This window comes from Bos javanicus, chromosome 26, assembly GCF_032452875.1.
Source record: "Bos javanicus breed banteng chromosome 26, ARS-OSU_banteng_1.0, whole genome shotgun sequence".
Classification (NCBI taxonomy): domain Eukaryota; kingdom Metazoa; phylum Chordata; class Mammalia; order Artiodactyla; family Bovidae; genus Bos; species Bos javanicus.
Window position 1 is genome coordinate 902,132 of NC_083893.1, and position 16,809 is coordinate 918,940.

A 16,809-nucleotide genomic window follows, 5' to 3' on the forward strand; every position below is an offset into this window, starting at 1 on the left:
ATACTGAGCATGCGCGGAGCTTAGTCCCGGACCTTTAGGAAGTGTTGAGTACGGAATTTGACAGCCACAAGAGGAGGGAGGAGGAAGAGACCAAGAGAGGTAGCAACTGAGTTTGCGCAATCCTGAGGGGTTTGGTCCTGGAGCCCAGCGGACCTACCTTTGGAATAGAGAGTCCGGGCCAGGTTTTATGTCTCTCCCAGGTGGATTTACGAGGGCAGATTGTATGTGCTGATATAACACTTGCCATAGACGGATATCCAAGATTTCACTCCCAAATTTCTTGCTTAGTCTGGTACTTGTAAGGCCAGGTCCAGTTTTCATTTGAAATGCCAAACACAGGAACCAACAGTGGTGTCCCATCCCAGAATCTCCCCCTCGCTCCCGGTGTGCACACCCCCCCCCCTTTTTTTTTTCCTGATTTCGACACAATTCTCCATCTGTGGAGCATCTTGGAACTTGCGCTAAGGGTCCAGTGGGAGAGAGAGAGAAATAAAAAACATCCTGCTCGTTTCTTTTAAAAAACGTGCTCACTTAAAAAAATTAAGATTATTTCCTATCTTCTACAGTCTGAAATTAGTGTCGGTTTCAAAATTTTTTGAATAAGTTGTTTATAACTTGTTATAAGTTGTTTAGAGGCACCAATTTGGTGAGGAAGATAGGATTACTTAAAGGGTGTTCGAAGGCTGCCTGGTTTTACTCCTATTATATCTTTCCGGAGCGGGAGTTGGAGGGAGGTGATTGCGGTAAAAGGTGGTCTCCCAAGCCACCCAGGGTAACGCTTCTGCCTCCCAACTCTTAACGAGTGACTGACTGCCTCTTACAACTGCAAGAACCAGACATCTTTAAGCCGGGGACGCGCTGAAGCGCGTACTGAATGAATGAAGGAACAGCCCGGGCTGCACCAAAAGGCCCATCGGGTGGGGGTGAGAAGAGCTCCGCTTGTGCTTGCCCCTTCCAGGTTCTTCCGCTCGCCGGGGCAGCGCCGAGCGCGCGCCCCGCCTCGGGGGTCCCGTCGGGCTGCCTCTGGGCATGCTCAGTAGCGGCGGCTGCCGCGGGTCGCGCAGTAGGAAGCTAGCGGCGGAGGCGGCCGTGCAGGCGGCGCTGACGCGCACGCGGCAGCTAAGGGGACTGGAGGACGGCGGGAGGGGGCGGGGGCGCGGGAGGTGGGGCTGTCGTCGCCGTCAAGGCCCCGGGGAGCGCGAGGCGCCGCCGCCGCCGCTGCTCTTGTGCTTGGATCTGTCTCCAGGGCTGCGCCGGGATCGGCAGCCGCGGCGGCAGAGAAGCGGGAGCCTAGAGCCGCCCCGAGCGGAGAGTTGGGCAGGGGAGCGCCCGCGCGTCCGCGGCGTCATGGGCCCCCTCCCCGGGCCACAGCGGGCACCAGCCGCAGGAACCCCCGGGCCTCCTCGCGGCCGAGCCTGAGCGACCCTCGGGTCCTCCGGAGCCCTCTCCCTCCGCCCTATTATTCCCCTTCACTCGCCGCTGCTGCCGCCTCAGCTCTCCGTTATGGCAACGGAGCCGCCATCCCCTCTTCGGCTTGAGGCGCCCGGCCCCCCAGAAATGCGGACCCCACCGGCGAGCGAGACCGCCCCCGAGGGCGCTCCGAAGCCGGCGGGCGGCAGGCTCCGCTTCCTCAACGGCTGCGTGCCCCTCTCGCATCAGGTGGCCGGGCACATGTACGGGAAGGACAAAGTGGGTAAGTGGGGGTGGCGCGGGGCTCGCCGCTCCCCTTCCGCCTTCGCGAGACCCCGGCCGGCGGAGGCACCGGGGGGCTCACTGACCGGGCTGGACGCCTGTGCTGATGTGCACGCCGCACCCTGGGTCTCTTTCACTTCCCCCCAGAGCCTCGCGACCCGTGCAGCAGGGGCTTGAAAAGTGGGGCGATTTCTGGGATGTGGGGTGTCGGGCCTGCAGTGGGAGGTGGCGAGAGGGGAGTGTCTGGTCTCCCCAGGGAGGGTGGATATTGATTGGAGACGGCGTTCGTTGTTAGTGAAAATAAGGAACTTCGGTTTTACTGGATGGGGAAGTAAATTCTCCCCTGAGCACAAGGTCTGTTTATTATAGGCGGGTAGCTAGTATTGCAAAAGAAAAGGAATGAAACGCAGATGATGCTAATCTAAGTGCTTCTCTTTTCGTTGCAGCTGCATAGCTGGAGGGGAAGGAAAAACAGTTTTGTTTTTTAATGTTTGTTTGTTTGAGTTCTGTTTTGTTTTGGGAAAGCTTGTCCTGGTTTATCTCTCTCCCCCGCCCTTTGGAGAGGTTTTTCTGATAGCTCTTGGATTTCTATGGGAGGCGTGGTTTCAGTAATGCTGAAACTCGGATTCACGGTCGAAAATACACTGCTGTTGTACTAGGATGGTACACAGTTAAGACAGTCATTCTTGATCATCTTTTTAAGACTGTATCTTTAGCCTGTGTAATACATTTTTTGAGTCACAGCGTTTAAAGCACAATCCAGGGCCTTTTTATTCTCTTGGTGATGTAAAAGTTCAGTTTAGGAACTGGAATTCACCTAGCTTACTCACACTGGTTCCTAGGCCATGATTACTTGGGGAAATCAGATGAGTGTGTGTGAGTAATGCGGATCTTTGACCTGGAAACCACTGAGGACGATTTGGTTTATGCTGGTAAGATGATTCTGGCTTAGGCTAGTAAGATAATACTGACATTTTAAGGTGAGATAATAGGCCGAGACTGGTTCAGTGACAAACCTAAGTCATACAGGTACTATGTGGAGAATATGGAAACCAAGGGCCCTGCCTCGTAGCACTTTTTTCCCACCATGTTCTCAGGTGGCCCAGTGGTAAAGGATCAGCCTGCCACTTCAGGAGACTGGAGATGAGTTCCATCCCTGGGTGGGGAAGATTCCCCTTGAGGAGGAAATGACAACTCACTCCAGTATTGCTTGGGAAATTCCGTGGACAGAGGAGCCTGGCAGGCTGGCTACAAGCCATGGGGTCTTAAAGAGTTGAACAAGACTGAGTGAACACACATACATTGTGCTTGCAGAAAACCACTCAAACAAGGATTTTTGAAAATGGATGGGACAATGTATGTATGTTAATTGTCAGAGAACAACATTTTCCAATACTTTTATCTACTTTTCTCTTTTTCAAAGTTAAGGGTTAATGATGAGTCAATTGTATTCCTTTCTTCCGTTAAAATTGTTAAATTGTTACTTCCTCGGAGACGGAATCTTTGTATTCCGGTAGCCTCCTGCGTGGCCTTAGGCTCAGTTAAACTCCGGAAATGTTGAGAGAGTGAAAATTATCAGTTCTTTTGATACACCCTGGTTAGGAAATAAATAATTGTTCTCAAGTGCTTAGCTTAGATGTAAGGAAACATTATTAAGGTGCTTAGAATAGAGACATTCTCCTATATGTCCCCTCTGTTAATGGAAGTTTGAGAGTAATTATGGAATACTTTTTAATAGATTTATACTACATACCTATTGGTTTATATTAATGAATTATAAGGATGATATTCCTAATAATATTCTAGAGGCATGAAAAAAAATAATTGTTTCCCTGAGGGCCCCTAAGATGGACTTATGTACAAAGGAGAATGAACAAAATATCTGAAATTAAACCACAAACACGTTAGTGTAACCACTGCTTATCAAAGTATGTAATAGTGAACCTGTTCAGAGTTATCTCTGACTAATAACTAATGTACCTTAAAGCTGCATTGCAAACAGTGACTGAAAGAGTTTGTCATCCAAATGAACTAATCAAAGTAGTATAGATTCTTGAAGCTGGAGTCCTTAGCTTTATTTATTATTACATTTAACTTAAAATGTTATTAGTGAAAGGACACCTGAATGATGATAATCTACTTTATTCATAGCATGGATAACAAGATGGTCAGTAATTCAAAGTTCAAGTTTATTATGTCTCTGTACTATCATAAATCACTTAGAGTTGTAAAGTATATCTTGTAGTTCAAGATGTACTTTGGCTATCAACTGAAATTCTCAGAATAAACTTTGTTAAAGACATTGTGGATTTTTAAAAAAAAATTATTGCTATCATTTAGTAAGCAGGGTTTTTCAATTTAGGATTAATGTCTTACCTATTTCCAGAAGGGATTTGTTGGCTTTATTAAATGAAAATTTAAAAACATAGAACTAATAGCACCAAGTACTTGAACAGAAAAATAGATCTTGTTATATCGTTATAATTGCTTAAGAAGGTTATGTTATAGTTCTGATATCAAGAGATATATTTTTTGTTCTTCAGTGAAATCATTTCATCAAAGTATATTTATGTATTATTTTTAAGAATACAAAATATTTGCATTTTCAAGTTGTAAATTGTACATGATCTTTCAGGAAAAAAATTACAAACATATATCAATGCCTTTCCCCCTATTTTCCCTCTCCCAGGGCAATCACAAACACTGGTAGCTTTCTGGTGTATCCTTTCAGGCCTTTGTTTCTGGTCACATATGTAAACACATTAACACACTTCCAATTTTTCGTACAAATATATCTGCAACTTCTGGCTTTCATTTTGTATTGTGTTATATAGTATGTCATATTTTCATGCTTATAATATACTTCATCTAAAAAACTGTTGTATGGATAGTGGATAGTGTAATGTGGATATGTCATAATTAGTCCTCTGGTGATGAAATTTCAGATTTTCACTATTTTGTGTGTGTGTGTGTTAAAAATAATGTATTAAGCATTCTTGTACATCATAGTATACCTTGCACATTACACAACCTTTTTTTGGCCATGCTGCAGGCCTTGTAGGATCTCAGTTCCCTCGACCAGGGATTGAACCTGGGCTTCCGCAGTGAAGGCCTGGAATCCTTTACCACCAGGGAACTCCTGGGTCTTGTTTTATACAACTTTTTCCATAGATATGTTTCACAAAAATGTAATTGCTACCAATTTGAAATCAAAAAGCTTGCCAAAATGTAAAATCCTTTTTTGTTTTGATATTTAACATGTACTATTAATTTCCTTTAAATGTCCTTGAGGTTTTAAACAAGTTGATATCAGGTATTTGTATCTTAATTCAATTTAGGATATAGAAATGAGATGGTCTATAGGGAAAAGAAGGATTTAAACTGATATTGTTCTGGGGGAAAAACCCACAACTATTTTGGCTTACTACTGGTCTATTTTTTAAGATACCCTCTGAAACTAATTGACTTAAAATAATTTCAAACTTCCAGAAAAGTTACAAGAATAATATAGGGAATTTAACATTTTTCTGAATTTATCTCTCTGTATATACATACTAATTTTTTTCTTGGGCTTCCCTGGTGGCTCTGTGGTAAAGAATCCACCTGCCAGCGCAGGAGACGTGGATTTGATCCCTGGGTTGGGAAGATCCCTTGGAGAAAGAAATGACAACATACGGCAGAATTATTGTCTCTGAAATCCCATGGACAGAGGAGCCTGGTGGGCTACAGTCCATGGGGTCACGAAAGAGTCAGATATGATTTAGCGACTGAACAACAACAACATTTTTTCTTAACTGTTTGAGAGTCGGTTGCGCCTTTCTTTATACAGTAATGCCTCAGTGTGTAAATCTTAAGAATGTACTTTAGTGTGTATTTCTGTAACCACAGCACGTTTATCAAATATGGAAAATTTAACAGTTTGATACAGTGATAGAGCTGTGGAGCACAGCCCTTAGCACCTGACTGTCTGAGCTCCATTATCGCCTCACACCAGACACCCCCACCCCCAAACACGTAGCGGACCTGTTCTGCCATTGGTTGACACCACAGTGGGCCTCTCCCACAAGCAACCAACTGTTGGTGAACTACCGTTAGTGGGGGATTCAGCCAACAGTTGGGGGAGTGGTGGTGTCAGGTGGAGAGTGAGGTAAGAGGCAGATTCCAGCCTTTGCCTGGGGGGGGGCCCTCCAGCTCACCCAGCCTTGGGCTGCTGGATGATCTGGGGGGCCCAGGGAACAGACTGGGGGCTGTGTTCTGCAGAGCTCCAGAGCCCTGGCCAGGGCCACCCACTGGCCTGGCCCAGGCCTGTGGACCGCAGTGAACCTCTCCTCTACCCCTGCCTGTGCCAACTAATAGCAGTGGTGGTCTGCATGGGGCCAATCTGTGGGCGCTGGCCCCTGCCATTTGGGCGGCCTGAGGAGCCTGAGGGCCAGGTGGGTCCAGGGCACTAGGCTCCCTCATTGATGACAGTTGGGCAGGGTCTGGGGACCTGGCCCTGAGGGAGCCACCAGCTGAGATCTGCCTCCTCTTAACCAGGACCTGGATCTCCAAGGGTGAAAGTTGTGCCATGGGATCTGGTTCTTTCTTGTCAGAACAGAGAATAACACATTAAAACATAATTTGTTTGGTGGAGATTTACGGGAACATCGTTACCTGACCATGACCTGACCTCAAGGACAAAGGTTCTGACCCTGCAACAACTAACCACACCCCTCGCTCACCTTTCCTTTAATAGTGCTTTGCTGATAGCTCTTGGGAAGTTTGGGGGTTTTAAGGCATGAACCACTGATCTCCTTGCATGGCCCTGCAGTAACCCTTTCTCTGTTCCAAGCTTGTTTTGATATCGTTTGGCCTCACTGTGTGTTGGGCATAGTTACTTGTGTTTTGGTAATAATACAGTACTTCCATCTATAGTCCATATTCTAATTTTGTCCACTGTTCCAATAATGTCTTATATTTGGTTTTTTCAGGATAGGGTCTAGTCTAGAATCATTTTTTGTATTCAGTTCTCTTGTCTCTTGGAATTCTATAATTTGTAACAGTTTCTCAGCCTTTTTAAAAATGATAAGACTTTGAAGAGTACAGGCTAGTTACTTAATAAGTGAAAGTGAAGTCGCTCAGTCGTGTCTGACTCTTTGCGACCCCATGGACTGTAGCCTATCAGGTTCCTCCGTCCATGGGATTTTGCAGGCAAGAGTGCTGGAGTGGATTGCCATTTCCTTCTCCAGGGGATCTTCCTGATCCAGGAATCGAACCCTGGTCCCCCGCATTGCTGGCAGACGCTTTACCGTCTGAGCCACCAGGGAAGCCCAAGTTATTTAATAAAGTATTATTTAATTTGGATTTATGATGGGTTCTTACGATGAGATTCAGGTTATACTTTTCTGGCTGGAATGTTATACAAGTGATATATAAGATATCCTTTTTAGGGTATCACATCTAGAGGTTCACACTGTCTATCTGCCTGTTATTGGTGATGTTAACTTGATCACCTGGTCCAAGTGTGGTTTGGCTTCTCTAGTATATAGTTAATATTTTCTCCCTGTGTTACTAAGCTGTCTGTGGAGAGATACTTATAAGTTCATGCAAATATTGGGATCCTCATACTTTACTCCTAGATTAGACATCTAATGATGATTCTGCCTGAAGCAGCCTTTACTCTGATAGTTGAAAAATTGTGATTTTCTTTTTTCATTTTACCACTTTATTTTAACAGTCAGCATTCTATAGTCAGTGAGGTTGCAAAGAGTCAGACTCTACTGAGTGACTGAGCACTGATTCTAAGAAATAGCTCCAAGAGAGTGCAGGTGTTTGGGGGAGCCTCTCCACTCACAGATATAGAGAGCAAACTAATGATTATTAGAGGGGATGTGCACTGGGGAGCAGTGAAATAGGTGAAGGAGATTAACAGATACAAACTGTGAGATATAAAATTAGTTACAATGATGTAATATACAACATAGGGAATATAGTTGATATTTTATTTATTGAAGCATAGTTGACTTTGTAAGAAAATAAAAAGAAATAGCTCTCTGTTATTCCTGTGTATGTGTGTTCTTTTTTATGATCAATTTGCATTCATGGATTTTTATTTTATAGTGTCATAATCTATTATAGAACTTGTTTATTTTGCTGTTCAAATTGTCCCAGATTTGACCAGTTTGGAGCACTTCCTTCCTTTCTGTCAAACTTTTTTTTTTTTTTCAATATTTTTTTTTTTTTTTTGAGTGGGCACACCACATGACCTGTGGGGTCTTAGTTTGCCAAACCAGGGATTGAAGGCCTGCATTGGAAGCATGGAGTCTTAACCAGTGGACTGCCAGGGAAGTCCACACAGCTCTGGAACCTGCCATTTCTCCAAGGAGCCCTGGTTCATTTTTAGTGGGAAATGGTTTTTAGAAACCAAGATCTGGGTGCAGGTTTGCTTGTTACCACTGAGATGTCATTGCTTCCAGGTCTTTTCAATGGACATTACTAAAAGTGTGTATAAATATTTTAGAAACCATAATTGCATACTGATACATTTACCTCAGTGAGAACCTGGTGCCCAGCAGTATTAAATTTTTTTTTAATCCTATGATCTTCAGAATTTCTGTACTCATACTACTGTAGAAAACAAACCTAGAATAAAGAATTCAAGATTAGATTCCCTTTCATTGAGGGTATGTGGTTGGACACTTTTCAAAAGCTATTTGGATTAGGATTTTTTTGTGTATGTGGTTATTTTTACTTCCCTCTTCTCCATGGTAATATTATTCATTTGAAATATGTTTGTTTCTGTTTAAATTCATTTTGCTTCCTTCAGTGATCAGTTTTTGAATGCTTATAAAATTAATATGCTTCCAAAAGCAAAACTTTACAAAAAAGGTTTATCAGAAGTGTCACTCTCTTCTGTATCACTTCATCCCATTTCTCAGCATCCCTTGTAGGTAACCAGGTTCATTGTTTCTGATTTATCTTTTCTGAATTTCTTGTTGCAGAATTAAGCAGATCTCTATTTTCTTCTTTTCCTTTCTTCTGACAAAAAGTAGTATGCTGTGTATGCTCTTTTGTACTTTGTTTTTTAAACTTAGCAGTATTTCCTAGAAATCAGTATTAGCAGTTCATAGAGTGCTTCCTTATTGCCTTTTTACAACTTATTAGTACTCAGTTGTGCATATATACCTTAGTTCTTTCAGTTTCATATTGGACTTGTTTTACTGATTTGTTTATCCTAGCAGTAATACCTCACTGTCTTAATTTAAACTACTGTATAATAAATCTTGATGTATGGTAGAATAAACATCTCACTTTTGATTGTCTTGACTATTTCTGGCCATTTACATTCAGTGTAAAAGTCTTACACTAGATTTTACCTAAATAATTGATGCTACTGTATTTAATGCTTCCTTTTTAAGGAATTTAAAAAATTTCTGTGTTGGGAAATTTCAAACTTAAAGTTGCAAATATAGAACAACAAACTAATACATATTGCCATTCATCTGTATTTGCCTATTAATATTCTGCCACAATTGCTTTATCATGTATGATAATGGTTTTGTGGAACCATTTAAAACCAAGTTGCAGGCATCATGACCTGTTGTCTATCTCCTAAAAATAAGAACATTTTCTTACCTAACCATAGTAAAATTATCAAATTCAGAATATTTATCATTTGGCTTTTGCCACTATTCCTATAATATTTCTTTATAGCAGTTTTCCCTAATATTCTTTATAGCAGTTTTCCCTCATCTAAGGTTATATACATTGCATTTAGTTATTATCACCCTCTAGTTGCCTGTCATATGGAGCAGTTCTTAAAATTTTTTATCTTTTTTAACTGTGAAATATTTGAAGACTATAGGCATATGACTTTTAGAATATTCTTCAAGATTCTCTAATTATTTCCTTATGATTAGAATCAGATGAATGCATTTTTTCTAAGAATATCAAATGAATTTTGTTGTTTTCTTGAAGCATCATATCATACAGCACAGGATGTCAATTGCATTACTGGTGATATAACTTTGATCAGCTGATTAAATGATATCTGCCAGATTTTTCCACTGTTAAGTTTAATTTTTCCTATTGTAGGTAAATAATTTGAGAGGAATATTTTGAGATTGTTAAACATCCTGCATATCATTGGCATTTTCACCAAATGTTACAAGCACTCGTTAATGATATTTGACCAACTCAACTTATTACCGTGTTAGCTGGAAAATGATGTTCTAATCTCTTATTCCTGTTACAATTGTTAGTTGGCATTCTTCTTTAAGGAATACAGATTTTCCTTCTCTCTCTAATTAGTAGGATGGACTACTGGGTTTTTCAAACTTCAACAGATGGATCTTAGCCTTTATTGTTGGTGCTTAATTTTGATGCTCAGTTGTCCCAGATTTTGGCATTGGTAGCTTCTTCAAGCTGGCTCCTGTGTCTTTTTAATGTTCCCATATTTTAAAGCATTTTCTCATTTTGTGGCATGAAAAGATGTCCCACGTTCATCTTATACCTTTCAGGTCCCAGCCTTAGAATAAGACACTATTTTCTCAAGAACCTAGTTCATTTGGGGGTTGTTGTTGTTCAGTTGCCCAGTCATGTCTGACTCTTTGCAACCCCATGGACTGCAGCATGCCAGGCCTCCTTGTCCCTCACCATCTTCTGGAGTTTGCCCAGTTGGATTTATGTTTATTGCACCAGTAATGCTGTCCAGCCATCTCATCCTCTGATGCCCTCTTCTGCTTTTGCCCTCGATCTTTTCCAGCATCAGGGACTTTTTCAGTGAGGCATCTGTTCACATCAGGTGACCAAAATACTGGAGCTTCAGCATCACAGCAGAGTAATGTCTCTGTTTTTCAACACACTGTCTTGGTTTGTCATCGCTTTCCTGCCAGAAAGCAATTGTCCTCTGATTTCATGGCCTGTAGTCACTGTCAACAGTGATTTTGGAGTCCAAAAAGAGGAAATCTGTCACTACCACCTTTCCCCCTTCTATTTCCCATGCAGTAATGGGGCCATTCCATGATCTTAGTTTTTTTCATATTTAGTCTTAAGCCAGCTCTCTACTCTTTTTCACCAACACAAAAGAAAACTTTACACATGAACATCACCAAATGGTCAATACCAAAATCAAATTGATTACATTCTTTGTAGCCGAAGATGGAGAAGCTGTATATACAGTCAGCAAAAGAAAGACCTGGAGCCGACTGTGGCTAAGATGATAAGCTTATCATAGCAAAAGTCAGGCTTAAACTAAAGAAAACCAGGAAAAACACTAGGCCAGCCAAGTATAATTTAAATCAGATCCCATATAAATTCACAGTACAGGTAATGAATAGATTCAAGGGACTAGATCTAGATAGCAGTGTGCCTGAAGGACTATGTACAGAGGTCTGTCATATTGTGTAGAAGGTGGTGAACAAAACCATCCCAAAGAAAAAGAAAAGAAGGTGAAGTGGTTATCAGAGGAGGTTTTATGAATAGTGGAAGAATGAAGAGAAGCAAAAAGCAAGGAAGAGAGGGAAAGGTACATCCTTTGGGGATAAATGGTATTTAAAAACCGACATCTGGGCAACAGGTATACTCATTGCTCCTTGATTGTTATTACTGTTGGTCCTTTCAGCAGAATGAATTAAGAAATAATTTTTTATTGGTAAAAATTAAAGTTAATATCATATCTGTAATTAAAATCTAATATCACAGGGTTCTTTCTTCTCCCTGTTCTATATTAATATCTCCCTTTTTTCTCAGAAAACTGTCTTCCCAAACATCAATATGTTTACTCATCTTGGAATATTTAAGTCAACTGTGCATTCCTGGATTAAGGTCCACATGGTTGTGATAAATTGTTGTTGTTCAGTTGCTATGTCTGACTCTTTGCAACCTCTTGGACTGCAGCATGCCAGGCTTCCCTGTCCTTCACCATCTCCTAGAGCTTGTTCAAACTCATGTCCGTTGAGTTGGTGATGCCATCCAAGGATCTTGTCCTCTGTTCATGCCCTTCTCCTCCTGCCTTCTGTCTTTGCCAGCATCAGGGTCTTTTCCAATGAGTCAGCTCTTTGGAAGCATCAGGTGGCCAAAGTATTAGAGTTTCACCTTCAGCATCAGTCCTTCCAAAGAATATTTAGGATTGATTTCCTTTAGGATTGACTGATTTGATCTCCTTGCAGTCCAAGGGACTCTCAGAGTCCTCTCCAACACCACAGTTCAAAAGCATCAATTCTTCAGCGCTCAGCCCTCTTTTATGGTCCAACTCTGACATATGTACGTGACTACTGGAAAAACCATATCTTTGACTATAGGGACCTTTGTTGGCAAAGTAATGTCTCTGCTTTTTAATATGCTCTCTAGGTTTGTCATAGTTTTTCTTCCAAGGAGCAAGCATCTTTTAATTTCATGGCTGCAGTCACCATCTGCAGTGATTTGGAGCCCAAGAAAATAAAGTCTGTCACTGTTTCCATTGTTTTCCCATCTATATGCCATGAAATGATGAGAGCAGATGCCATGATCTTAGTTTTTTGAATGTTAAGTTTCAAGCCAGCTTTTTCATTCCTCTTTCACCTACATCAGGAGGCTCTGTAGTTCATTTTCTGCCATTAAAATGGTATTATATACATATCTGAGGTTATTCATATTTCTCCCAGCAATCTTGATTCCAGCTTGCGGTTCATCCAGTCTCACATTTTGCATGATGTGCTCTGCGTACAAGTTAAATAAACAGGGTGACAATATACAGCCTGACACGCTCCTTTCCCAATTTTAAACCAGTGTGTTGTCCATGGTTGGTTCTAACTGTTGGTTCTTGACCTTCATACAGATTTCTCAGGAGGCAGGTAAGGTGGTCTGGTACTCCCATCTCTTTAAGAATTGTTTACAGTTTGTTGTGATCCACACAGTCAAAGACTTTAGCATAGTCAATGAAGCAGAAGAAGATGTTTTTTCTGGAATTCTCTTGCTCTTTCTGTGATCCAGCGGATGTTGGCAATTTGATCTCTGGTTCCTCTGCCTTTTATAAATACAGCTTGTATATCTGGAAGTTCTTGGTTCATGTACTGTTGAAGCCTATCTTGGAGGATTTTGAGTATAATAACCTTGCTAGCATGTGAAATGTGTGCAGTTGTGGGGTAGTTTGAACATTCTTTGGCATTGCCCTTCTTTGGGATTAGAATGAAAACTGACCTTTTCCAGTCCAGTGGCCACTGCTGAGTTTTCCAAATTTGTTGGCATGTTTGGATTTGGTTTCTTAGTATTTTTATTATAGATTTCTATGACTGTATTCATTTGAGATAATTGCCTGTAGTTTTAAGTCTTTGTTGAGGTTTTTAAAAATGATTATGATGGCTTCATAAAGTGAGCAGGGAAATGTTTCCTGCTTTTCTTGGTAAAACTGGTATCTTTTTCTGTAAATGTTGTATAGAATTTACTAATGAGCACATTTTGGCTTCAGTTGTCTTAGTATATTTAAAAATATGAAATCAATGTTTTTGGTATACATAAAAAGTTAATGCTTAGTCGTGTCCGACTCTTGTGATCCCATGAGCCGTAGTCCAACAGGCTCCTCTCTGTCCATGAGATTCTCCAGGCAAGAATACTGGAATGGGTTGCCTTTTCCCTCTCCAGGGGAACTTCCTGACCCAGGAATTGAACCCAGGCCTCCTGCATTGCAGGCAGATGCTTTACCGACTGAGCTATGCGGGAAGCCCTTGGTATACATCAGTTCAGTTCAGTCACTCAGTTGTGTCCGACTCTTTGCGACCCCATGGACTGCAGCACACCAGGCCTCCCTGTCCATCACCAACTCCAGGAGTTTACTCAAACTCATGTCCATTGAGTCGGTGATGCCATCCAACCATCTCAGCCTCTGTCGTCCACTTCTCTTCCCACCTTCAATCTATCCCAGCATCAGGGTCTTTTCAAATGAGTCAGTTCTTTGCATTAGGTGGCCACAGTATTGGTATACATAGGAGAACTTAAATTTTCTATTCTCTGTCTAAAGGTGTTTGTATACTTTATCTGTTTTTTTAATAATTTTTATTTATTTTTGTCTGTGCTGGGTCTTCATTGCTGCATAGGCTTTTCTCTAGTGCAGTGAGCTGGGACTACTCTTTGTTGTGGTGTGTGGGTTTCTTACTGTGGTGGCTTCTTTTGTTGCAAAGGATGGGCTTTAGGTGCATGGGCTTTAGTGGTTGCGGCCGGTGGGCCCAGTAGTTGCGATTCCTGGGCTTTAGAGTACAAGCTCAGTAGTTGTGGCACATGGGCTTAGTTGCTCTGTGGCATGTCGGATCTTCTTGGACCAGGGATCGAACCTTTGTCTCCTGCATTGACAGGTGAATTCTTTACCACTGAGCCACTGGGGAAACCCCTATCTAAGTTGTTGAATTTATTGGTGTGAAGTTCATAATTCATTTATGCTTTTAATGTTTGTAGCATTTGTAGTGACATCTCATCTTTCATTTATTTCTAATAATGATTATTTGTTTTCCTTGATCTGTCTAGCTAGAGGTTTATCAGTTTTATTGATCTCAGAGAACCTTTTAGTTTCACTGATTCTTTTCTGTTGTCCATTTTTATTGCACTGATTTTTTTTTTTTTTTGCTCCTGTCTTTCTTTAATATCTTTTCCCCCTGCATCTTAAGTTGGAAGCTTCTTTCTTTTGTAATATAAGCATTTAAAACTATGCATTTTTCTCTAAGCACTATGTGGTACTTTTAGTTGCATTCCACAATTTTGATATGTTGGTTTCATTATCACCTAGTTAAAATATTTCCTAATTTCCCTTGTGAATTTTGATCCATGGATTAATTAGAAATGTGTTTACATTCTGCCTATTTAGTATTTTCCCAGATGTCTTACCATTACTTCCGTTGTGGTCAGAGAATATTCTCTGTGTGATTTATTTTCTGTAGTCCAGCAGATGATCAGTTTTGGTAAAAGTTCCATTTATACATGAAAAAATATGTATATTCTGTTGGATGTAGTATTCTATAAGTGTCGGTATAGTCAAGTTGTTTGATAGTGTTGTTACAAAGTTTTATATATCATTAATAATGTTCTGAATACTTGTTTTTATGAATTATTGAGATAGTAATTGTGAATCTATCTTTTCAGTTTTTGTTTCATATATTTTGAAACTTTGCTACCATTGTGTCTTAATGAATTGACTTTCTTATCATTATGGCATGTCCTTTACATTCAATATTTCTTTTCTTGAAGTCTATTTGACATTAGCATAGTTTGATATATAAGAATATTAATATATCAACTTTCTTATGAGTAGTATATCTTTTTTTAATCCCCCATCCTTTTAACCATTTTTGTTTTCGTATTTAAATGTTGTATTAAATTAGGAGGTTTTTTTTTTTTTCCATAGTATTTATGATTCTCTGGGCTTCCTGACTATAGTTTGTTTTTATTAGTTTTAGAACATTTTAGACATTGTCATTTTGGTCATTAAAAAAAAAGTCTTTTTAATAACCTGGTTACATAATTGAGATTATACAGAGTATATAAGTATTTAGTGTATATGTTTTCCTGAGTCAAGTATGTTTTCTATTATGAAAGCAAAATATGTTTATTATAGAAATTTCTGGGAAAAGTTACCAAAAAAAACGTTAAAAATTACCTAGACTATTCCATCCGCAGATAGAAATTTTAACATGCAGTTATTTTTTTTCTCTTTTTGTGTTTCAGTTTGGGTAATTTCTGTTGCATGCATGTGTGTGCTAAGTCGCTTCGGTCATGTCTGATTCTTTGTGACTCTATGGACTGTGGCCTGCCAGGCTCCTCTGTCCCTATGGATTCCTTGTCCTCACATTTACTAATTTTTTCCTCTGTTTTATGTCTATGGTAAACCAATAGAAAGCAGTTTTTAATCTCTCTTACCATGTTTTTATTTCTTACATTCCATTTAACTCAAAATTTATCTGTGCTGAAATTCCGTATCTTTTCATGCATGTCTTACCTTTCCTGTTACAGTTTTTAATAGATTAATTATGGTTATTTTAAGTTTGATAATTATAACATTAGTGTAATCTCTGAAACTGTTCTGTATGTTGCATTATCTCTTGGCATTGTTTTTTCCCTTAGTTTTTTATATGACTTGTGATTTTTCAATTAAAATCTGTGTATCATATGTAGGACTGAAGTAACTGAGGCAAACAGTATTTATGTCTGAAATGAATATACCTCTTCTGCTAGGCTGTTAACCTAGCAGAACCAGGCTAGTCAGGAGTAGAGCCAAGTTTGAATTATGTTGTTGTAGTTACCTTCTGTTGTGGATTGACTGTTGTGCCCTCCAAAATTAATATATTGAAACACTAACTCCCAATATGATTGTATTTGGAGACAAGGCTTTTAAGATTAATGAGGAAAGGCCTCAACCCATCTTCAGTTAGTTCAGTCACTCAGTCGTGTCCGACTCTTTGCGACCCTATGGCTTCCCTGTCTATCACCAGCTCCCAGAGCTTGCTCAAACTCATGTCCATTGAGCTGGTGATGCCATCCAAGCATCTTATCCTCTCTGCCATCTGCTCCTAGCATCAGGATCTTTTCCATTGAGTCAGTTCTTTGCATCAGGTGGCCAGAGTATTAGAGTTTCAACCTGTCTTGGCTCTCTCTTTTTATAAGTTTTGTCTCCTCCCCCCTCACCTCCCCTATGCAAATTAGGGCTAGCTAGGATGGGGGTGTGTTTGTTTCACCTGAGGTATTGGTACTGGGATTTTCTTTTGTTCTATTTTTGAGGGCTTTTCCTTTTGTCTTTTAGCCATTCCTTTTTCTTATTATAACTAAACAAAATCATAAGGTGGGGCCTGATCTGGTAGGATTAGTGTCCTTATAAAAATAGACCATGTGAGGACACAGTGAGAAGGTGGCTGTCCACAGGCCTGAAAGATGGTTCTTGCCAAGGTACCTGGCACCTTGATCTGGGCCTTCTAGCTCTATAACTGTGAGAAAATAGATTTGTGTTGTTTAAGCATCCAATCTTTGGTATTTCAGAAGTACAAGCAGACTAATATACCTTTAGTGTATCATGGGCTTGAAATTGCTCTATTGTAATCTTATGTTTAGATTGAGAGTGATTTGCTGGAGGATTTTTCTCAGTATTCCTTTCCAGCCCTCTGCTTTAGGTCTTCTTTGCAC

At 40.5% G+C, this 16,809-nt stretch overlaps 1 protein-coding gene across 2 annotated transcripts in view; it reads left to right on the top strand.

The window, feature by feature from the left end:
* Positions 1-1,168: 1,168 nt before the first annotated feature.
* The window catches only part of IPMK (inositol polyphosphate multikinase), a 54,362-nt gene continuing 38,721 nt past the window's right edge, over positions 1,169-16,809 (top strand). The window contains exon 1 of one of the 2 annotated variants that reach the window (XM_061402650.1): positions 1,169-1,693. In XM_061402650.1, the coding sequence (XP_061258634.1) occupies positions 1,504-1,693 (190 nt within the window). In that variant the 5' untranslated portion in view covers positions 1,169-1,503. The remainder of the gene's footprint in view (positions 1,694-16,809) is intronic. The other variant, XM_061402651.1, reaches the window with a different exon arrangement.